At 41.0% G+C, this 24,185-nt stretch overlaps 1 protein-coding gene across 1 annotated transcript; it reads right to left on the bottom strand.

Moving 5' to 3' along the window:
- Positions 1 to 397: 397 nt before the first annotated feature.
- LOC127292550 (AP-1 complex subunit sigma-1) lies at positions 398 to 3,374 on the bottom strand. Its single transcript, XM_051321971.2, has 7 exons — positions 3,184 to 3,374; positions 2,275 to 2,361; positions 1,648 to 1,739; positions 1,420 to 1,528; positions 1,297 to 1,332; positions 1,080 to 1,166; positions 398 to 777 (listed from the first exon to the last, which is right to left on the bottom strand). Exons 1-7 carry the CDS (start codon positions 3,184 to 3,186, stop codon positions 706 to 708), a joined length of 486 nt encoding a protein of 161 aa, XP_051177931.1. The 5' UTR covers positions 3,187 to 3,374; the 3' UTR covers positions 398 to 705.
- Positions 3,375 to 24,185: the final 20,811 nt, after the last annotated feature.

Here is a 24,185-nt window from a genome sequence, read left to right as displayed (position 1 = left end):
GATCCATTGATGGGCTGGCTCTGCCCCTTCTTTCCGTCCTAGAAAACTTGGTCGAGAACTCGAGATAGCATGACAAACATGCAGGGGACGGCGAGAACTCTCTACCTTTGTCAAAGATCGGTTCTGTTTTCCTGCATCCTGATACCTTCCAACCCCAAAACTGGTTATCTTGGTTGCAATCAAATAACAGGCAGTTCTCACTCATGGCAAACCTAGGATCGACACGGACTTTGGGGGATTGGATTCTAGCATGTGGATACTATCAAGCAAGAAGGGAAGACGCCAAGGCCAACGTACATGAAGTCGAAGACAGCTGAGATACTAGAGCAGTAATATGGATAACCTTCTTATTTATTTCTGGAAGGTCCAACAACCACAGTGATCAAACACAAGGAAATGCAGTACCATAATGAATTTACAAATGTTGTTCTTAAATTCTACTAAAACACTGCAGGTGAGCAATCTTTCACGATAGTTTTATCTTGGAATTGAAGAACCCAAATTTGGTTGCAACGGAACACATACATTGTAGGTACATCCAGGGCTTTGGTTACATCTCACAGATTCTGAATGCTTTAGAATCAGGCAAGTCGTGTTTCTTTGGGAACATGAACATAGCAGATAAGCTATTACATCAAATTTACCAACATAAACAAACACAAAAGGACAAAGGGGCAAGGACATTAAGGCAAAGATTTTTTTTTTTTACTTCGTAGCCTGGGCAATGATGTTACTTATGGAGCTAGCCTCCTCTTTAGCCGCCTCTACCAATGAATCCTGCACAAGTTGGGAAGCGAATTGTTATGAGAAAATTAAGTTCTGAATAGCAGTGCAGCACAAGCTCTGCATTTTTTTTTTAATGTCCTGGAAACACAATGTATTTAGGTGGTATCAAATTAGTCCTTAGATGTTGATGTTGCTTGTCCAAATATTTAAGCACAAAAATGGCCTCTACTAACATAAGAGAAGTATCCACTATAGACTGAAGACCAAACTAAATAGACAGATTCTAATACCAAAGTCTTACGCCCTTTATAAATCAACGAGATGAGTTATATGTTAGCCGGCAGTTAGCATACCTGTGCAGCAATTAGTCTTGCGACATTCTTCTTGCTAGATTCCTGAAGCTCCCCAGCAATAAGGATCTCATCCAGAACATAATAGGCCTGCAAATTTGAAAATTGATACTGATTAACCTGAGTCGTTAAAATGACATAACCCTGCAAACAGTTTCCCATAACTCCAGTACTCATGTATCATCAGTTTCAACATTTCAACATCTGTTGAAGAGGTTACCTTATGAAAATTGAAGATCAAATCCAGCTCGCATACCTACAGAAATCAGGAAAAACACTCAAACGACAGTAAATTAAACAAATAAATGATAATTCATAAGAATATTCGCAGGGCAGGACTTACACTGCCAAAATAGCGGTCGAGTATCTCGACAAAATGATGGATAATTTCAAGGACCTCAAGCTCATTGTCATCAGCATCAATGCACATGCAGAAATACAGGCTCGCATACCTGGCCACCATAATCATAAACAGAAACATAACTAGCCAACAAGAGAATCTTGTAAAACCATATAAGCAGTTACGCAAACAATATAAACTCAATGGCATTCCCTATGCCTAAAAAGATACCTTCTGTACACAACCTTGTAACCTCTCCACTCGACAAAGTTGCAGAGTTTTGGTCCTCGAGTAAGAATGAGTCCACTAAGCTCACGAATGACCTTTACAAATGAGCAGGGTATATAAAAATAAGATAACCAGTACAATACTTATTGCCAACAAAAAAATATGTAGTTGGCAGTGCCAGCTCAGGAGGACTAAATGTAAAAGCTTTCTTTCTGCATGGCCACCTGTAATACTTAACAAGCTTTCATAGAATGCAAAAAAAACAATGGCACCCAGGAGGCCAGGAGGCTAGAAAACACCCAAAAATGCATTAAATCATCAGACAGCTAGAATCATAATGTTTATTACTATAGACTTGGCAGCAACAGAAATGCTAGCTTAAGATGGAGCCCGGAACAAATTATACAGACAGTATAAAAGCTGCAACTAGTTACAAGGAGCATCCACCACGATTCCCTCGTACTAATACCATACACTTGCGCAAACACAGCTAAGTACCAAACTCTTCTTTGGCACACATCAACTGACCTTGCAAATGTCCTACCTCAAAGATAAACAGACAATGCAAGAGCACAGAAACAGCCAAAATGATATTCAAGGTGTGCCACATAAAGCAGTTAGCATGCTGACCTTGGTCCTCTCCTTCTGGGTGTAAGGCGAGTACCACTTGGTGAGCCTCACCTTGCCCTGGCGGCTGATCAAGAGCACGAAATTGATCTGTGATGATGCAGAATAAAAAGAAGACAAATTTTAGCAACTGATGTAATTTAATATTTCAAAGTAATAACATACAGTAGTAAAGCTTAGAACTCTTCATCTTGAAAAACTACCCTTTTTAGATTTTTCACTTATATTGCATCACTCTTTCAGGAAACAACACTACTGATGATTTACAACTGAACGGATGCGAACAACCCCCTCATCCACCACACAATCACGAATAGGGCCTTTCATGGTTGTAACTGAAGACTGGGTCACAGCCGTCAAATTCCACTGAAATCCTAAGATGTGCAGTTTTCTTAGACCACGACACAAAGGACGATTTATCAAAACAAATGTCCAGATGATGGTTATTCCAAACTGGAAAAATATAAGCTAGAAACATGGAGAGATGCCTTTAATATGACCGCCAAGAATCCTAGAAGTAACCATTGTCATAATGAAAAACATAGCACTTCAACAGAGATCCGAATTGAAATCTAGAAACGGCAACAGCACAAACCCAGCGATCGAAATGGATTTGGCCTTAGGCGCAGATTCGGTGGGAAGTGGCTGACCAAATCCGCATGGAGACCAAAAATCGTGATGAAATTGATGATCCTAGGAATGGTGTCAAAATACATTAACACTCCTGGGTCCTTAACATCGTTCAGATGATCCAGTGGTTCGGGAAGTTGCGCTAAATTCGCTGCAAATAGCTTGCTGATTCCAAAATCGATGACGGATTTTCCGTGATCCGGGATCCGTACGAAGGGCAAGATCCCACTGTTTCTGGCGTCGCCGCGAGGATCTAGAGGAAGGTGAGGACAAGGTACTCACCATGGCTAGGGACGGTCGCCGCCGGCGTAGATCTGCCGAGGCCCGGGACGAAGAGCGCGGGGGGTGGGTGCGGCGGCGCGGCCGGATGGAGTGGCAGCCGGTCGTCGGAGAAAGGAGGTGGCTGGCTGGTGCTGGAGAGGATCTCCGGGAGAGGCGTCTGGGAAGTCCGGGTCGTGTCTGGTGCGTGATCTGCAAACTTCACCTTCTGCCAGACAAGGCAGCTGCCCAGGCCAAGGCCCAGACCACCCTTTCCCTCAAAAGAAAAACCCAGCCCAACACAATCACCGAAGCAGCCCAGCAGCCCAGCAGCCCAAAGAAAATTTTCGATTTTTATGATGATATGTAGCAACTTTTTTTTTTGAGGGGAACACAATTTTCAGGGTACCTTGCAAGGTGGCAGGTAAACAAAGTGAGCTGAGAAAGATTCATTTTTTCGTGAACTAGCAAGCAATGGGGGCATCGGAGCCAACCTTAAAGCACTAGACGACAAGCTCCACGGGAACTACCGAATCGGTAGCCCTATAGGAACTACCGAATTGTAGATATGTGCACGAAGAAAAAAATTCCCTTGTTTTCCGTGCCAGCAAGAGCGAAGCTCTCAGTATGGCAAGGCAGACGTCTGCCCTACCTTGATTTTTTGTGAAATCATTAAGATGCACGTGTTTTTTGAACAACTCAACTGGTTATACGTTGAATACAAACTTCGTACGAGAAAGTCATGCTCTTTTAAGTGGATACTGCTTAAAACCAATTTCGAATAAAAACAGTCACTAGGTAAGTTAAGTTAGAAAGTATCTCTTTCTCTTTGCAAGGACTTGAAGGTATATTTGCTAGCTTTAAGGGATGTAGCCGAAACCAACTTTAGTCAGGTCTGGAGTCTACCGCTAACTGGTATGAAGGGTTTGCTAAAATTATTTCTCCGGATGCCCTTCATTCACAAAATTCATCACCACTTGCTTGATAGCAAGACCATATGTCATGGTTCTTGTCGTCTCTTTTTTTTTTACTAATGCGGATTGATGGAAAGCATCTCTAAGTTGAGAATAAATAGTAGTGTAAGCATGCAATTCGGACTACATAAGAAGAATAAGTAGCTTGAGCATGTACTCCCTCCGTTTGGGGTTATATATAAGGACATGCCATTTTTTTAGAATGTTAGGGATTGTAAGGTCATTCTCATTTATTGTCCTCTCTCCATAGCTGCACTTTTTTCTATCTCTTCTTTCATGCCTCTGATAATATTGGTGTGCACATGCATTAATTAATTAGGAGTTATAGACTCTCTTCATTTTAGCGAATAGATCATCTCGCCTTATAATTCCAAAGAATGGAGTAATGAATGAAACAGTATATATATGGAGGGTTAATCGAGATAGTAATATAGGTTCAGGAGGTGGGTGCCTAGATGGGGTTAGTGAACCCTCCATCTTGTAATTAAGGCTATGGGTAAAAAAACACTTCAATAGCATGAGTTTAAAAGACAAATATGCCTACGGACACAACCATGCTAAATTAATATGGCTCTTATATTGATATTGCTAGAAGAATATCTCGCGCGTTGCACCAAAGATCCCGTTGATAACATCTTTTTGTACACGAAAATGTATAAGCCACGCGGGAGAGGAAGTTGACTAGTACAACAATACGTAAGATTCGACCGGAACGGGAGTATCGTACTCCCTCCGCGCCAAAAAAGAGTTGCTCAAACTTTTCTAGATATAGATATGCATATAACTAAAACATGTCTATATACATCCGTATATAGACAAAGTTGAGCACCTCTTTTAGAAACGGTGGAAGTATTTATATTTATTTTGTAGAATTTTTTTGGTTAATGAAGGCTAGCAAAGCGTTCCACGATGCTCGCCTTGGCTCTATATGTCACACCTAGACATCACATTTGCCGGCGAAACTCCCAAGTCTCCAAAGTTTGTGAAACTTATGTATATAATAATATAAAAAATCCCAATATTTCCGTCTTGCAAAGGTTTTTTTTTCCGCCAACCCCATGTCTTCCAAATATCTTATATGCGAGACATATTTTATAACTTAAACAAATTTGTTCATTTTTACTAGGCCTGTCCAAATTACGCAAGTCCCTGCATTCTCAAGACCTGAAAGATTAACCTTAGAGCCAATGTATCTACTCCCCTGCCCAAAATAATTGCCCAAAATGAATGTATGTATTACAATAGAAGATCTTGGGACACCTCGTTCTTGGTAAGATGTTTGAACAACCATTTTCCAAGGATCATGTTGTTTCTTACCTCAAGAGATCTTGAATTCCGAAGAATCCTTGGTATTCTTGACAATGAATTACAATCTGCTATAAGATAGTACTACTTCCTATGGTGATACCTGCATCGCTCCTGATTATGTAGGTAGTTCCTCACAGAAGTAAATATGTATCCCAAAATTTTAGTCATGGCAATTGATTATTCAGGGATAACATTTTCAAGGTCGTTGGCATGCTTAATCGCCACAAACTCCAGGAACAAACATACCCATGCTAAATTGCCAATTAAGCCGCAGCTCATGCATGCCCGGCCTACTACATCCCAGTGATAGGCACTTTGTAGTCGCAGTCAGCTCCGTAGTAGTACGCCGTGACAGGTCCACCCGCAGGCTCTTCGGTCATCTTGATGTCGAAGTGCCTATGGAGCCGCGCCACCGGCTTGGACGGCGAGGAAGGAGGTTCGGTCACTGATACGTCTCCGACGTATCGATAATTTCTTATGTTCCATGTCACATTATTGATGATATCTATATGTTTTATGCATACTTTATATCATATTTATGCATTTTCCGGCACTAACCTATTAACGAGATGCCGAAGAGCCAGTTGTTGTTTTCTGCTGTTTTTGGTTTCAGAAATCCTAGTAAGGAAATATTCTCGGAATTGGACGAAATCAACGCCCAGGGGCCTATTTTGCCACGAAGCTTCCAGAAGACCGAAGAGAAGACGAAGTGGGCCACGGGGCGCCGCCACACTAGGGCGGCGCGGCCCAAGGGGGGCCCGCGCGGCCCTAGCGTATGGGGCCCCCGTGTGGCCCCCTGACCTGCCCTTCCGCCTACATATAGTCTTCGTCGCGAAACCCCCAGTACCGAGAGCCACGATACGGAAAACCTTCCAGAGACACCGCCGCCGCCAATCCCATCTCGGGGGATTCAGGAGATCGCCTCCGGCACCCTGCCGGAGAGAGGAATCATCTCCCGGAGGACTCTTCACCGCCATGGTCGCCTCCGGAGTGATGAGTGAGTAGTTCACCCCTGGACTATGGGTCCATAGCAGTAGCTAGATGGTTGTCTTCTCCTTATGTGCTTCATTGTCGGGTCTTGTGAGCTGCCTAACATGATCATGATCATCTATCTGTAATGCTATATGTTGTGTTTGTTGGGATCCGATGGATAGAGAATACTATATTATGTTGATTATCAATCTATTACCTATGTGTTGTTTATGATCTTGCATGCTCTCCGTTATTAGTAGAGGCTCTGGCCAAGTTTTTACTCTTAACTCCAAGAGGGAGTATTTATGCTCGATAGTGGGTTCATGCCTCCATTAAATGCAGGACGGTGACGAGAAAGTTCTAAGGTTGTGGATGTCTTTGTTGCCACTAGGGATAAAACATTGATGCTATATCCGAGGATGTAGTTATTGATTACATTACGCACCATACTTAATGCAATTGTCTGTTGTTTTCAACTTAATACTGGAAGGGGTTCGGATGATAACCTGAAGGTGGACTTTTTAGGCATAGATGCATGCTGGATAGCGGTCTATGTACTTTGTCGTAATGCCCAATTAAATCTCACAATACTCATCATATCATGTATGTGCATTGTCATGCCCTCTCTATTTGTCAATTGCCCAACTGTAATTTGTTCACCCAACATGCTATTTATCTTATGGGAGAGACACCTCTAATGAACTGTGGACCCCGGTCCCATTCTTTTACATCGAATACAATCTACTGCAATACTCGTTCTACTGTTTTCTGCAAACAATCATCATCCACACTATACATCTAATCCTTTGTTACAGCAAGCCGGTGAGATTGACAACCTCACTGTTTCGTTGGGGCAAAGTACTTTGGTTGTGTTGTGCAGGTTCCACGTTGGCGCCGGAATCCCTGGTGTTGCGCCGCACTACATCTCGCCGCCATCAACCTTCAACGTGCTTCTTGGCTCCTACTGGTTCGATAAACCTTGGTTTCTTACTGAGGGAAAACTTGCCACTGTACGCATCACACCTTCCTCTTGGGGTTCCCAACGGACGCGTGTTGCACGCGTATCAAGCTCTTTTTCTGGCGCCGTTGCCGGGGAGATCAAGACACGCTGCAAGGGGAGTCTCCACAATCCAATCTCTTTACTTTGTTTTTGTCTTGCTTAATTTTATTTACTACTTTGTTTGCTGCACTAAAACAAAACACAAAAAAATTAGTTTCTAGTTTTACTTTATTTACTGTCTTGTTTGCAATCTCCATATTAAAAACACAAAAAAAATTAGTTACTTGCATTTACTTTATCTAGTTTGCTTTATTTACTATTGCTAAAATGGGTACTCCTGAAAATACTAAGTTGTGTGACTTCACAACCACAAATAATAATGATTTCTTATGCACACCTATTGCTCCACCTGCTACTACAGCAGAATTCTTTGAAATTAAACCTGCTTTACTGAATCTTGTTATGCGGGAGCAATTTTCTGGTGTTAGTTCTGATGATGCTGCTGCCCATCTCAATAACTTTGTTGAATTATGTGAAATGCAAAAGTATAAGGATGTAGATGGTGACATTATAAAATTAAAATTGTTTCCTTTTTCATTAAGAGGAAGAGCTAAAGATTGGTTGCTATCTTTGCCTAAGAATAGTATTGATTCATGGATTAAATGCAAGGATGCTTTTATTGGCAGATATTATCCCCCTGCTAAAATTATATCTTTGAGGAGTAGCATAATGAATTTTAAACAATTGGATACTGAGCATGTTGCACAAGCATGGGAAAGAATGAAATCTTTGGTTAAAAATTGCCCAACCCATGGACTGACTACTTGGATGATCATCCAAACCTTTTATGCAAGACTGAATTTTTCTTCGCGGAACCTATTGGATTCAGCTGCTGGAGGTACCTTTATGTCCATCACTCTTGGTGAAGCAACAAAGTTTCTTGATAATATGATGATTAATTACTCTGAATGGCACACGGAAAGAGCTCCACAAGGTAAGAAGGTAAATTCTGTTGAAGAAACCTCTTCCTTGAGTGATAAGATTGATGCTATTATGTCTATGCTTGTGAATGGTAGGACAAATATTGATCCTAATAATGTTCCGTTAGCTTCATTGGTTGCTCAAGAAGAACATGTTGATGTAAACTTCATTAAAAATAATAATTTCAACAACAATGCTTATCGGAACAATTCAAGTAACAACTATAGGCCATATCCTTATAATAATGGCAACGGCTATGGTAATTCTTATGGGAATCCTTACAACAATAATAGGAATTCACCCCCTGGACTTGAAGCCATGCTTAAAGAATTTATTAGTACACAAACTGCTTTTAACAAATCTGTTGAAGAAAAGCTTGGGAAAATTGATATACTTGCTTCTAAAGTCGATAGTCTTGCTGCTGATGTTGATCTTTTGAAATCGAAAGTTATACCTAATGAAAATCATAATAATAAAATTGTTACTACAGCAAATGCCATCCAAGTTAGAATTAATGAGAATATAAGATTGATGGCCGAATTGCGTGCTAGGTGGGAAAGAGAAGAAAATGAAAAAGAAGATGATATAGCTAAAGTTTGGACTATTACCACCACCAGTAATGCTAATGCTCCACTTGTTGCTGCACCTCCTACTATTAATGGTAAAATAATTGGTATTGGCAATGTTTCCACTTCTAATGCAAAGCGCGAAAAACTGCCTGAAACTGCTAAAAGCTATGAAAGCGCCGTGATAAAACTGCTGAAATTTTTTCCAACATTGGGGATGATGATCCCATTGCTTTAGATTATAATGGTTTGGATTTTGATGATTGCCACATCTCTGAAGTTATAAAGTTCTTACAAAAACTTGCTAAGAGTCCTAATGCTAGTGCTATAAAATTAGCTTTCACGAAACATATTACAAATGCTCTCATAAAAGCTAGAGAAGAGAAACTAGAACGCGAAACTTCTATTCCTAGGAAGCTAGAGGATGGTTGGGAGCCCATCATTAAGATGAAGGTGAATGACTTTGATTGTAATGCTTTATGTGATCTTGGTGCAAGTATTTCCGTTATGCCCAAGAAAATCTATAATATGCTTAACTTGCCACCATTGAAAAATTGTTATTTGGATGTTAATCTCGCTGATAATTCTACAAAGAAACCTTTGGGGAGAGTTGATAATGTTCGCATTACCGTTAACAATAACCTTGTCCCCGTTGATTTTGTTGTCTTGGATATTGAATGCAGTGCATCTTGTCACATTATATTGGGAAGACCTTTTCTTCGAACTGTTGGTGCTATCATTGATATGAAGGAAGGTAATATTAAATATCAATTTTCTCTCAAGAAAGGTATGGAACACTTCCCTAGAAAGAGAATGAAGTTACCTTTTGATTCTATTATTAGAACAAATTATTATGTTGATGCTTCGTCTCTTGATAATACTTGATACACACTTTCTGCGCCTAGCAGAAAGGCGTTAAAGAAAAGCGCTTATGGGAGACAACCCATGTTTTTACTTCTGCACTTTTATTTTATATTTGAGTTTTGGAAGTTGTTACTACTGTAGCAACCTCTCCTTATCTTAGTTTTGTGCATTGTTGTGCCAAGTAAAGTCTTTGATAGTAAGGTTCATACTAGTTTTGGATTACTGCGCAGAAACAGATTTCTTTGTTGTCACGAATCTGGGCAAAATTCTCTGTAGGTAACTCAGAAAATTATGCCAATTTACGTGAGTGATCCTCAGATATGTACGCAACTTTAATTCAATTTGAGCATTTTCATTTGAGCAAGTCTGGTGCCTCAATAAAATTCGTCTTTACCAACTGTTCTGTTTTGATAGATTCTGCCTTTTATTTCGTATTGCCTGTTTTGCTATGCTTGATGGATTTTTCGATTCCATTGACTTTCAGTAGCTTTGTGCAATGTCCAGAAGTGTTAAGAATGATTGTGTCACCTCTGAACATGTAAATTTTGATTGTGCACTAACCCTCTAATGAGTTGTTTTGAGTTTGGTGTGGAGGAAGTTTTCAAGGATCAAGAGAGGAGGATGATACAATATGATCAAGGAGAGTGAAAGCTCTAAGCTTGGGGATGCCCCGGTGGTTCACCCCTGCATATTTTAAGAAGACTCAAGCGTCTAAGCTTGGGGATGCCCAAGGCATCCCCTTCTTCATCGACAACATTATCAGGTTCCTCTAGTGAAAATATATTTTTATTCCATCACATCTTATGTACTTTGCTTGGAGCGTCTGTTTGTTTTTGTTTTTGTTTTTGTTTGAATAAAATGGATCCTAGCATTCATTGTGTGGGAGAGAGACACGCTCCGCTGTTGCATATGGACAAATATGTCCTTAGGCTTTACTCATAATATTCATGGCGAAAGTTTCTTCTTCGTTAAATTGTTATATGGTTGGAAACGGGAAATGCTACATGTAGTAATTGCTAAAATTTCTTGGATAATGTGATACTTGGCAATTGTTGTGCTCATGTTTAAGCTCTTGCATCATATACTTTGTACCTATTAATGAAGAAATACATAGAGCTTGCTAAAATTTGGTTTGCATAATTGGCCTCTCTAAGGTCTAGATAATTTCTAGTATTGAGTTTGAACAACAAGGAAGACGGTGTAGAGTTTTATAATGTTTACAATATGTCTTTTATGTGAGTTTTGCTGCACCGCTTCATCCTTGTGTTTGTTTCAAATAACCCTGCTAGCCTAAGCCTTGTATCGAGAGGAAATACTTCTCATGCATCCAAAATCCTTGAGCCAACCACTATGCCATTTGTGTCCACCATACCTACCTACTACATGGTATTTCTCCGCCATTCCAAAGTAAATTGCTTGAGTGCTACCTTTAAAATTTCTATCCTCTACCTTTACAATATATAGCTCATGGGACAAATAGCCAAAAAACTATTGTGGTATTGAATATGTACTTATGCACTTTATCTCTTATTAAGTTGCTTGTTGTGCGATAACCATGTTCCTGGGGACGCCATCAACTACTCTTTGTTGAATATCATGTGAGTTGCTATGCATGTTCGTATTGTCTGAAGTAAGGGAGATTTACCACTAAAATGGTTAGAGCATGTGATACGTCTCCGACGTATCGATAATTTCTTATGTTCCATGCCACATTATTGATGATATCTACATGTTTTATGCATACTTTATGTCATATTTATGCATTTTCTGGAACTAACCTATTAACAAGATGCCGAAGAGCCGATTCTTTGTTTTCTGCTGTTTTTGGTTTCAGAAATCCTAGTAAGGAAATATTCTCGGAATTGGACGAAATCAACGCCCAGGGGCCTATTTTCACACGAAGCTTCCAGAAGTCCGAAGAGTCAACGAAGTGGGGCCACGAGGTGGCCAGAAGGTAGGGCGGCGCGGCCCAAGCCTTGGCCGCGCCGGCCTGTCTCCTGGGCCCCTCGTGACGCCCCTTGACCTGCCCTTCCGCCTACAAATAGCCTTCGTCGCGAAACCCTCGCATGCAGAGCCACGATACGGAAAACCTTCCAGAGACGCCGCCGCCGCCAATCCCATCTCGGGGGATTCAGGAGATCGCCTCCGGCACCCTGCCGGAGAGGGGAATCATCTCCCGGAGGACTCTACGCCGCCATGGTCGCCTCCGGAGTGATGTGTGAGTAGTCTACCCCTGGACTATGGGTCCATAACAGTAGCTAGATGGTTGTCTTCTCCCCATTGTGCTTAATTGTCGGGTCTTGTGAGCTGCCGAACATGATCAAGATCATCTATCTGTAATTCTATATGTTGTGTTTGTTGGGATCCGATGAATAGAGAATACCATGTTATGTTGATTATCAATTTATATCTATGTGTTGTTTATGATCTTGCATGCTCTCCGTTACTAGTAGATGCTCTGGCCAAGTTGATGCTTGTAACTCCAAGAGGGGGTATTTATGCTCGATAGTGGGTTCATGTCTCCGTGAATCTGGAGGAGTGACAAGAACCTCTAAGGTTATGGATGTGTTGTTGCCACTAGGGATAAAACATTGATGCTATGTCCGAGGATGTAGTTATTGATTACATTACGCGCAATACTTAATGCAATTGTCTGTTGTTAGCTGATGCGTGTGGTTGGCACGTCCGTTGGGAACCCCAAGAGGAAGGTGTGATGCGCACAGCGGCAAGTTTCCCTCAGTAAGAAACCAAGGTTTAATCGGACCAGTAGGAGTCAAGAAGCACGTTGAAGGTTGATGGCGGCGAGATGTAGTGCGGCGCAACACCAGGGATTCCGGTGCCAACGTGGAACCTGCACAACACAACCAAAGTACTTTGCCCCAACGAAACAGTGAGGTTGTCAATCTCACCGGCTTGCTGTAACAAAGGATTAACCGTATTGTGTGGAAGATGACTGTTTGCAGAAAACAGTAGAACAAGTATTGCAGTAGGTTGTATTTTAGTAAAGAGAATTGGACCGGGGTCCACAGTTCACTAGAGGTGTCTCTCCCATAAGACGAACAACATGTTGGGTGAACAAATTACAGTTGGGCAATTGACAAATAAAGAGAGCATGACCATGCACATACATATCATGATGAGTATAGTGAGATTTAATTGGGCATTACGACAAAGTACATAGACCGCCATCCAGCATGCATCTATGCCTAAAAAGTCCACCTTCAGGTTATCATCCGAACCCCCTCCAGTATTAAGTTGCAAAGCAACAGACAATTGCATTAAGTATGGTGCGTAATGTAATCAACAACTACATCCTTAGACATAGCATCAATGTTTTATCCCTAGTGGCAACAACACAACCTTAGAACTTTCTCATCATCGTCCCAGTGTCAATGCAGGCATGAACCCACTATCGAGCATAAGTACTCCCTCTTGGAGTTACAAGCATCTACTTGGCCAGAGCATCTACTAGTAACGGAAAGCATGCAAGATCATAAACAACACATAAGCATAACTTTGATAATCAACATAACAAGTATTCTCTATTCATCGGATCCCAACAAACGCAACATATAGAATTACAGATAGATGATCTTGATCATGTTAGGCAGCTCACAAGATCCGACAATGATAGCACAATGGGGAGAAGACAACCATCTAGCTTCTGCTATGGACCCATAGTCCAGGGGTAGACTACTCACACATCACACCGGAGGCGACCATGGCGGCGTAGAGTCCTCCGGGAGATGATTCCCCTCTCCGGCAGGGTGCCGGAGGTGATCTCTGGATCCCCGAGATGGGATCGGCGTTGGCGGCGTCTCTGGAAGGTTTTCCGTATCGTGGCTCTCGCATGCTGGGGGTTTCGTCACGGAGGCTATTTGTAGGCGGAAGGGCAGGTCAAGAGGCGGCACGGGGCCCCACACCACGTGGCCGCGCGGCCAAGGGGGCCGCGCCGCCTAGGGTGTGGCCCCTCGTGGCCCCTCTTCGTCTCTCCTTCGGACTTCCGGAAGCTTCGTGGGAAAAATAGGCCCCCGGGCTTTGATTTCGTCCAATTCCGAGAATATTTCCTTACTAGGATTTCTGAAACCAAAAATAGCAGAAAACAAGAATCGGCACTTCGGCATCTTGTTAATAGGTTAGTTCCGAAAATGCACGAATATGACATAAAGTGTGCATAAAACATGTAGATAACATCAATAATGTGGCATGGAACATAAGAAATTATCGATACGTCGGAGACGTATCAGCATCCCCAAGCTTAGTTCTGCTCGTCCCGAGCGAGGTAAAACGATAAACACGTATAATTTCTGGAGTGACATGCCATCATAACCTTGATCATACTATTTGTAAAGCATATGTAGTGAATGCAGCGATCAAAACAATGTATATGACATGAGTAAACAAGTGAACCATAAAGCAAAGACTTTTCATGAATAGCACTTCAAGACAAGCATCAATTTAGTCTTGCATAAGAGTTAACTCATAAAGCAATAATTCAAAGTAAAGGCATTGAAGCAACACAAAAGAAGATTAAGTTTCAGCGGTTGCTTTCAACTTGTAACATGTATATCTCATGGATATTGTCAACATAGAGTAATATAATAAGTGCAATAAGCAAGTATGTAGGAATCAATGCACAGTTCACACAAGTGTTTGCTTCTTGAGGTGGAGAGAAATAGGTGAACTGACTCAACATTGAAAGTAAAAGAATGGTCCTCCATAGAGGAAAAGCATCGATTGCTATATTTGTGCTAGAGCTTTGATTTTGAAAACATGAAACAATTTTGTCAACGGTAGTAATAAAGCATATGCATCATGTAAATTATATCTTATAAGTTGCAAGCCTCATGCATAGTGTACTAATAGTGCCCGCACCTTGTCCTAATTAGCTTGGACTACCGGATCATCACAATGCACTGTTTTTACCAAGTGTCACAAAGGGGTACCTCTATGCCTTTGTACAAAGGTCTAAGGAGAAAGCTCGCATTGGATTTCTCGCTATTGATTATTCTTCAACTTAGACATCCATACCGGGACAACATAGACAACAGATAATGGACTCCTCTTTTATGCATAAGCATATAACAACAATTAATAATTTTCTCATTTGAGATTTGAGGATTGTTGTCCAAAACTGAAACTTCCACCATGGATCATGGCTTTAGTTAGCGGCCCAATGTTCTTCTCTAACATATGCATGCTTAACCATAAGGTGGTAGATCTCTCTTACTTCAGACAAGACGGACATGCATAGCAACTCACATGAAATTCAACAATGAATAGTTGATGGCGTCCCAGTGAACATGGTTATCGCACAACAAGCAACTTAATAAGAGATAAAGTGCATAATTACATATTCAATACCACAATAGTTTTTAAGCTATTTGTCCCATGAGCTATATATTGCAAAGGTGAATAATGGAATTTTAAAGGTAGCACTCAAGCAATTTACTTTGGAATGGCGGAAAATACCATGTAGTAGGTAGGTATGGTGGACACAAATGGCATAGTGGTTGGCTCAAGTATTTTGGATGCATGAGAAGTATTCCCTCTCGATACAAGGTTTAGGCTAGCAAGGCTTATTTGAAACAAACACAAGGATGAACCGGTGCAGCAAAACTCACATAAAAGTCATATTGAAAACATTATAAGACTCTACACCGTCTTCCTTGTTGTTCAAACTCAATACTAGAAATTATCTAGACCTTAGAGAAACCAAATATGCAAACCAAATTTTAGCATGCTCTATGTATTTCTTCATTAATGGGTGCAAAGCATATGATGCAAGAGCTTAATCATGAGCACAACAATTGCCAAGTATCACATTACCCAAAACATTTATAGCAATTACTACATGTATCATTTTCCAATTCCAACCATATAACAATTTAACGAAGGAGAAACTTCACCATGAATACTATGAGTAGAAACCAAGGACATACTTGTCCATATGCTACAGCGGAGCGTGTCTCTCTCCCATAAAGTGAATGCTAGGATCCATTTTATTCAAACAAAACAAAAAACAAAAACAAACCGACGCTCCAAGAAAAAGCACATAAGATGTGATGGAATAAAAATATAGTTTCAGGGAGGAACCTGATAATGTTGTCGATGAAGAAGGGGATGCCTTGGGCATCCCCAAGCTTAGACGCTTGAGTCTTCTTGATATATGCAGGGGTGAACCACCGGGGCATCCCCAAGCTTAGAGCTTTCACTCTCCTTGATCATGTTGCATCATACTCCTCTCTTGATCCTTGAAAACTTCCTCCACACCAAACTCGAAACAACTCATTAGAGGGTTAGTGCACAATATAAATTGACATATTCAGAGGTGACACAATCATTCTTAACACTTCTGGACATTGCATAATGCTACTGGACATTAGTGGATCAAAGAAATTCATCCAACATAGCAAAAGAGGCAATGCGAAATAAAAGGCAGAATCTGTCAAAACAGAACAGTTCGTATTGACGAATTTTAAAATGGCACCAGACTTGCTCAGATGAAAATGCTCAAATTGAATGAAAGTTGCGTACATATCTGAGGATCATGCACGTAAATTGGCTTAATTTTCTGAGCTACCTACAGGGAGGTGGACCCATATTCGTGACAGCAAAGAAATCTGGAACTGTGCAGTAATCCAAATCTAGTACTTACTTTTCTATCAACGGCTTAACTTGGCACAACAAAACACAAAACTAAGATAAGGAGAGGTTGCTACAGTAGTAAACAACTTCCAAGACACAAAATAAAAACAAAGTACTGTAGGTAAAAACATGGGTTGTCTCCCATAAGCGCTTTTCTTTAACGCCTTTCAGCTAGGCGCGAAAGTGTGTATCAAGTGTTATCAAGAGTTTGTGCATCTGTATAATGAGCTCACACATCCTTAGTGTTACTAAGGGCTTTGTCAATTTTAGGCCTATAATAATACTTCTTTGGTCTAGGCACTTTAGAGACATACATAAACTTTTGCTCCTTACCCACGTAAGCTTTCTCCTTATATTTAAGAGAAGAAAATGTTGAACCCAAGGTTCCCATAGCTTTTTCAAGTTCGTCAATCCTATTGATTTGATCATCATGGACAGCACTAGTTCCTAGGACACTAATTCTTTCATCAATTCCTCCTAAGGATTTATCAAGTTCATCAGTTTTATCAAGTAATATTTCCAATTTAGCTTCAATACTTGGAGAATTTTTCTCTATGGTTTCCAATTTTTTCATAACATCTTCAAGAGAGATTTCAGTTTTAACTTTATCAACAGGGGGTATTCCAAATAAACTCTCAATAATACAACTAGCTTCTAATGCAGGAGTACTTAAGAAGTCACCTTTTGCGAGACTATCAAGAACATATCTATTCCAGCTAGAGATACCAACATAAAAGTTCCTGAGTAAAATAATGGTGGAGTGTTTCTTAGTGCATCTATTATGGGCATCACTAATTCTATACCAAGCATCTCTCAAACATTCTCCCCCTCGTTGTTTAAATGTACGAACTTCAACTTCAGGGTTACTCATTTTAGTAGTAGTAAATAAAGCAAACTAGATAAAGTAAATGCAAGTAAACTAATTTTTTTTTGTGTTTTTGATATAGCAAACAAGATAGCAAATAAAGTAAAACTAGCAACTAATTTTTTTGTATTTTGATTTAGTGCAGCAAACAAAGTAGTAAATAAAACTAAGCAAGACAAAAACAAAGTAAAGAGATTGAGAAGTGGAGACTCCCCTTGCAGCGTGTCTTGATCTCCCCGGCAACGGCGCCGAGAAATTTGCTTGATGCGTGTGGTTGGCACGTCCGTTGGGAACCCCAAGAGGAAGGTGTGATGCGCACAGCGGCAAGTTTCCCTCAGTAAGAAACCAAGGTTTAATCGGACCAGTAGGAGTCAAGAAGCACGTTGAAGGTTGATGGCGGCGAGATGTAGTGCGGCGCAACACCAGGGATTCCGGCGCCAACGTGGAACCTGCACAACACAACCAAAGTACTTTGCCCCAACGAAACAGTGAGGTTGTCAATCTCACCGGCTTGTAGTAACAAAGGATTAACCGTATTGTGTGGAAGATGATTGTTTGCAGAAAACAGTAGAACAAGTATTGCAGTAGGTTGTATTTCAGTAAAGAGAATTGGACCGGGGTCCACAGTTCACTAGAGGTGTCTCTCCCATAAGACGAACAGCATGTTGGGTGAACAAATTACAGTTGGGCAATTAACAAATAAACAGAGCATGACCATGCACATACATATCATGATGAGTATAGTGAGATTTAATTGGGCATTACGACAAAGTACATAGACCGCCATCCAGCATGCATCTATGCCTAAAAAGTCCACCTTCAGGTTATCATCCGAACCCCCTCCAGTATTAAGTTGCAAAGCAACAGACAATTGCATTAAGTATGGTGCGTAATGTAATCAACAACTACATCCTTAGACATAGCATCAATGTTTTATCCCTAGTGGCAACAGCACAACACAACCTTAGAACTTTCATCCTTTGTCCTAGGTGTCAATGCAGGCATGAACCCACTATCGAGCATAAGTACTCCCTCTTGGAGTTACAAGCATCTACTTGGCCAGAGCATCTACTAGTAACGGAAAGCATGCAAGATCATAAACAACACATAAGCATAACTTTGATAATCAACATAACAAGTATTCTCTATTCATCGGATCCCAACAAACGCAACATATAGAATTACAGATAGATGATCTTGATCATGTTAGGCAGCTCACAAGATCCGACAATGATAGCACAATGGGGAGAAGACAACCATCTAGCTTCTGCTATGGACCCATAGTCCAGGGGTAGACTACTCACACATCACACCGGAGGCGACCATGGCGGCGTAGAGTCCTCCGGGAGATGATTCCCCTCTCCGGCAGGGTGCCGGAGGTGATCTCCTGGATCCCCCGAGATGGGATCGGCGTTGGCGGCGTCTCTGGAAGGTTTTCCGTATCGTGGCTCTCGGTACTGGGGGTTTCGTCACGGAGGCTATTTGTAGGCGGAAGGGCAGGTCAAGAGGCTGCACGGGGGCCCCACACCACAGGGCCGCGCGGCCAAGGGGGGGCCGCGCCGCCCTAGGGTGTGGCCCCCTCGTGGCCCCTCTTCGTCTCTCCTTCGGACTTCTGGAAGCTTCGTGGAAAAATAGGCCCCTGGGCTTTGATTTCGTCCAATTCCGAGAATATTTCCTTACTAGGATTTCTGAAACCAAAAACAGCAGAAAACAAGAATCGCACTTCGGCATCTTGTTAATAGGTTAGTTCCAGAAAATGCACGAATATGACATAAAGTGTGCATAAAACATGTAGATAACATCAATAATGTGGCATGGAACATAAGAAATTATCGATACGTCGGAGACGTATCATTAGCAACTTAATACTGGAAGGGGTTCGGATGATAACCTGAAGGTGGAATTTTTAGGCATAGATGCATGCTGGATAGCGGTCTATGTACTTTGTCGTAATGCCCAATTAAATCTCACTATACTCATCATAATATGTATGTACATGGTCATGCCCTCTCTATTTGTCAATTGCCCAACTGTAATTTGTTCACCCAACATGCTGTTTATCTTATGGGAGAGACACCTCTAGTGAACTGTGGACCCCGGTCCAATTCTCTATACTGAAATACAATCTACTGCAATACTATTCTACTGTTTTCTGCAAACAATCATCTTCCACACTATACATCTAATCCTTTGTTACAGCAAGCCGGTGAGATTGACAACCTCGCTGTTTCGTTGGGGCAAAGTACTTGGTTTGTGTTGTGCAGGTTCCACGTTGGCGCCGGAATCCCTGGTGTTGCGCCGCACTACATCTCGCCGCCATCAACCTTCAACGTGCTTCTTGGCTCCTACTGGTTCGATAAACCTTGGTTTCATACTGAGGGAAAACTTGCCGATGTACGCATCACACCTTCCTCTTGGGGTTCCCAACGGACGCGTGCTGTACGCATATCAAGCTCTTTTTAGGCGCCGTTGCAGTGAGATCAAGACACGCTGCAAGGGGAGTCTCCACATCGCAATCTCTTTACTTTGTTTTTGTCTTGCTTTATTTTATTTACTACTTTGTTTGCTGCACTAAATCAAAATACAAAAAAATTAGTTGCTAGTTTTACTTTATTTGCTATCTTGTTTGCTATATCAAAAACACAAAAAAATTAGTTACTTGCATTTACTTTATCTAGTTTGCTTTATTTACTACTGCTAAAATGGGTACTCCTGAAAATACTAAGTTGTGTGACTTCACAACCACAAATAATAATGATTTCTTATGCACACCTATTGCTCCACCTGCTACTACAGCAGAATTTTTTGAAATTAAATCTGCTTTACTGAATCTTGTTATGCGAGAGCAATTTTCTGGTGTTAGTTCTGATGATGCTGCTGCCCATCTCAATAAATTTTTTGAACTATGTGAAATCAAAAATATAAAGATGTAGATGGTGACATTATAAAATTAAAATTGTTCCCTTTCTCATTAAGAGGAAGAGCTAAAGATTGGTTGCTATCTCTGCCTAAGAATAGTATTGATTCATGGACTAAATGCAAGGATGCTTTTATTGGTAGATATTATCCCCTGCTAAAATTATATCTTTGAGGAGTAGCATAATGAATTTTAAACAATTGGATAATGAGCATGTTGCACAAGCATGGGAAAGAATGAAATCTTTGGTTAAAAATTGCCCAACCCATGGACTGACTACTTGGATGATCATCCAAACCTTTTATGCAGAACTGAATTTTTCTTCGCGGAACCTATTGGATTCAGCTGCTGGAGGTACCTTTATGTCCATCACTCTTGGTGAAGCAACAAAGCTTCTTGATAATATGATGATCAATTACTCTGAATGGCACACGGAAAGAGCTCCACAAGGTAAGAAGGTAAATTATGTCGAAGAAACCTCTTCCTTGAGTAATAAGATTGATGCTATTATGTCTATGCTTGTGAATGATAGGACAAATATTGATCCTAATAATGTTCCGTTAGCTTCATTGGTTGCTGATGTCTACTTCCCCCTCCTTTTCCTGTAGACAGTGTTGGGCCTCCAAGAGCAGAGGTTTGTAGAACAGCAGCAAGTTTTCCCTTAAGTGGATCACCCAAGGTTTATCGAACTCAGGGAGGAAGAGGTCAAAGATATCCCTCTCATGCAACCCTGCAACCACAAAGCAAGAAGTCTCTTGTGTCCCCAACACACCTAATAGGTGCACTAGTTCGGCGAAGAGATAGTGAAATACAGGTGGTATAAATATATATGAGCAGTAGCAACGGTGCCAGAAAATAGCTTGCTGGCGTGTAGTTGATGGTGGTAGTATTGCAGCAGTAATGCGCAAAGAAAAACGATGAAACAAGCAGCGATAGCAGTATTTAGGAACAAGGCCTAGGGATTACACTTTCACTAGTGGACACTCTCAACATTGATCACATAACAGAATAGATAAATGCATACTCTACACTTTTGTTGGATGATGAACACATTGCGTAGGATTACACGAACCCTCAATGCCGGAGTTAACAAGCTCCACAATTACTGTTCATATTTTAGTAACCTTGTAGTGTAAGATAGATCAACAGATTAAACCAAGTACTAACATAGCATGCACACTGTCACCTTCATGCATATGTAGGAGGAATAGATCACATCAATATTATCATAGCAATAGTTAACTTCGCAATCTACAAGAGATCATGATCATAGCATAAACCAAGTACTAACACGGTGCACACACTGTCACCTTTACACACGTGCAGGAGGAATAGAACTACTTTAATAACTTTGCTAGAGTAGCACATAGATAAATTGTGATACAAACTCATATGAATCTCAATCATGTAAAGCAGCTCATGAGATCATTGTATTGAAGTACATAGGAGAGAGATGAACCACATAGCTACCGGTACAGCCCCGAGCCTCGATGGAGAACTACTCCCTCCTCATGGGAGCAGCAGCGGTGATGAAGATGGCGGTGGAGATGGCAGCGGTGTCGATGGAGAAGCCTTCCGGGGGCACTTCCCCGCTCCGGCAGCGTGCCGGAACAGAGACTCCTGTCCCCCAGATCTTGGCCTCGCGATGGCGGCGGCTCTGGAAGGTTTTCTCTGGTTTCGTCGAACGTATCAGGGTTTTCGATCCAGGGGCATTATATAGGCGAAGAGGCGGCGCGGGAGGGCTTCTGGGGGGCCCACACTATAGGGTGGCGCGGGCCCCCCTGGCCGCGCCGGCCTAGGGTTTGGGTGGCCTGTGCCCCTCCCTGGTGGCTCTCGGGTGTTCTGGATGGTTCCGGGAAAAATAGGAACCTGGGCGTTGATTTCGTCCGATTCCGAGAATATTTCGTTACTAGGATTTCTGAAACCAAAAACAGCGTAAAATGAACTGGCACTTCGGCATCTTGTTAATAGGTTAGTTCCAGAAAATGCACGAATATGACATAAAGTGTGCATAAAATATGTAGATAACATCAATAATGTGGCATGGAACATAAGAAATTATCGATACGTCGGAGACGTATCAGCATCCCCAAGCTTAGTTCTGCTCGTCCCGAGCAGGTAAAACGATAACAAAGATAATTTCTGGAGTGACATGCCATCATAACCTTGATCATACTATTTGTAAAGCATATGTAGTGAATGCAGCGATCAAAACAATGTATATGACATGAGTAAACAAGTGAATCATAAAGCAAATACTTTTCATGAATAGCACTTCAAGACAAGCATCAATAAGTCTTGCATAAGAGTTAACTCATAAAGCAATAATTCAAAGTAAAGGTATTGAAGCAACACAAAAGAAGATTAAGTTTCAGCGGTTGCTTTCAACTTGTAACATGTATATCTCATGGATATTGTCAACATAGAGTAATATAATAAGTGCAATAAGCAAATATGTAGGAATCAATGCACAGTTCACACAAGTGTTTGCTTCTTGAGGTGGAGAGAAATAGGTGAACTGACTCAACATTGAAAGTAAAAGAATGGCCCTCCATAGAGGAAAAGCATCGATTGCTATATTTGTGCTAGAGCTTTGATTTTGAAAACATGAAACAATTTTGTCAACGGTAGTAATAAAGCATATGCATCGTGTAAATTATATCTTATAAGTTGCAAGCCTCATGCATAGTATACTAATAGTGCCTGCACCTTGTCCTAATTAGCTTGGACTACCGGATCATCACAATGCACATGTTTTAACCAAGTGTCACAAAGGGGTACCTCTATGCCGCCTGTACAAAGGTCTAAGGAGAAAGCTCGCATTGGATTTCTCGCTATTGATTATTCTTCAACTTAGACATCCATACCGGGACAACATAGACAACAGATAATGGACTCCTCTTTTATGCATAAGCATGTAGCAACAATTAATAATTTTCTCATTTGAGATTGAGGATATATGTCCAAAACTGAAACTTCCACCATGGATCATGGCTTTAGTTAGCGGCCCAATGTTCTTCTCTAACAATATGCATGCTTAACCATAAGGTGGTAGATCTCTCTTACTTCAGACAAGACGGACATGCATAGCAACTCACATGAAATTCAACAAAGAGTAGTTGATGGCGTCCCCAGTGAACATGGTTATCGCACAACAAGCAACTTAATAAGAGATAAAGTGCATAATTACATATTCAATACCACAATAGTTTTTAAGCTATTTGTCCCATGAGCTATATATTGCAAAGGTGATGATGGAATTTTAAAGGTAGCACTCAAGCAATTTACTTTGGAATGGCGGAAAATACCATGTAGTAGGTAGGTATGGTGGACACAAATGGCATAGTGTTGTTTGGCTCAAGGATTTGGATGCATGAGAAGTATTCCCTCTCGATACAAGGTTTAGGCTAGCAAGGCTTATTTGAAACAAACACAAGGATGAACCGGTGCAGCAAAACTCACATAAAAGACATATTGAAAACATTATAAGACTCTATACCGTCTTCCTTGTTGTTCAAACTCAATACTAGAAATTATCTAGACCTTAGAGAAACAAAATATGCAAACCAAATTTTAGCATGCTCTATGTATTTCTTCACTAATGGGTGCAAAGCATATGATGCAAGAGCTTAATCATGAGCACAACAATTGCCAAGTATCACATTACCCAAGACATTAATAGCAATTACTACATGTATCATTTTCCAATTCCAACCATATAACAATTTAACGAAGAAGAGACTTCGCCATGAATACTATGAGTAGAAACTAAGGACATACTTGTCCATATGCTACAGCGGAGCATGTCTCTCTCCCATAAAGTGAATGCTAGGATCCATTTTATTCAAACAAAACAAAAAACAAAAACAAACCGACGCTCCAAGTAAAGTGCATAAGATGTGACTGAATAAAAATATAGTTTCAGGGGAGG

The sequence above is a fragment of the Lolium perenne genome, chromosome 4 (assembly GCF_019359855.2).
Source record: "Lolium perenne isolate Kyuss_39 chromosome 4, Kyuss_2.0, whole genome shotgun sequence".
NCBI lineage: Eukaryota > Viridiplantae > Streptophyta > Magnoliopsida > Poales > Poaceae > Lolium > Lolium perenne.
The sequence above is the reverse complement of the archived record's forward strand: the minus strand, read 5'-3'. Positions and strand labels throughout refer to the sequence as shown.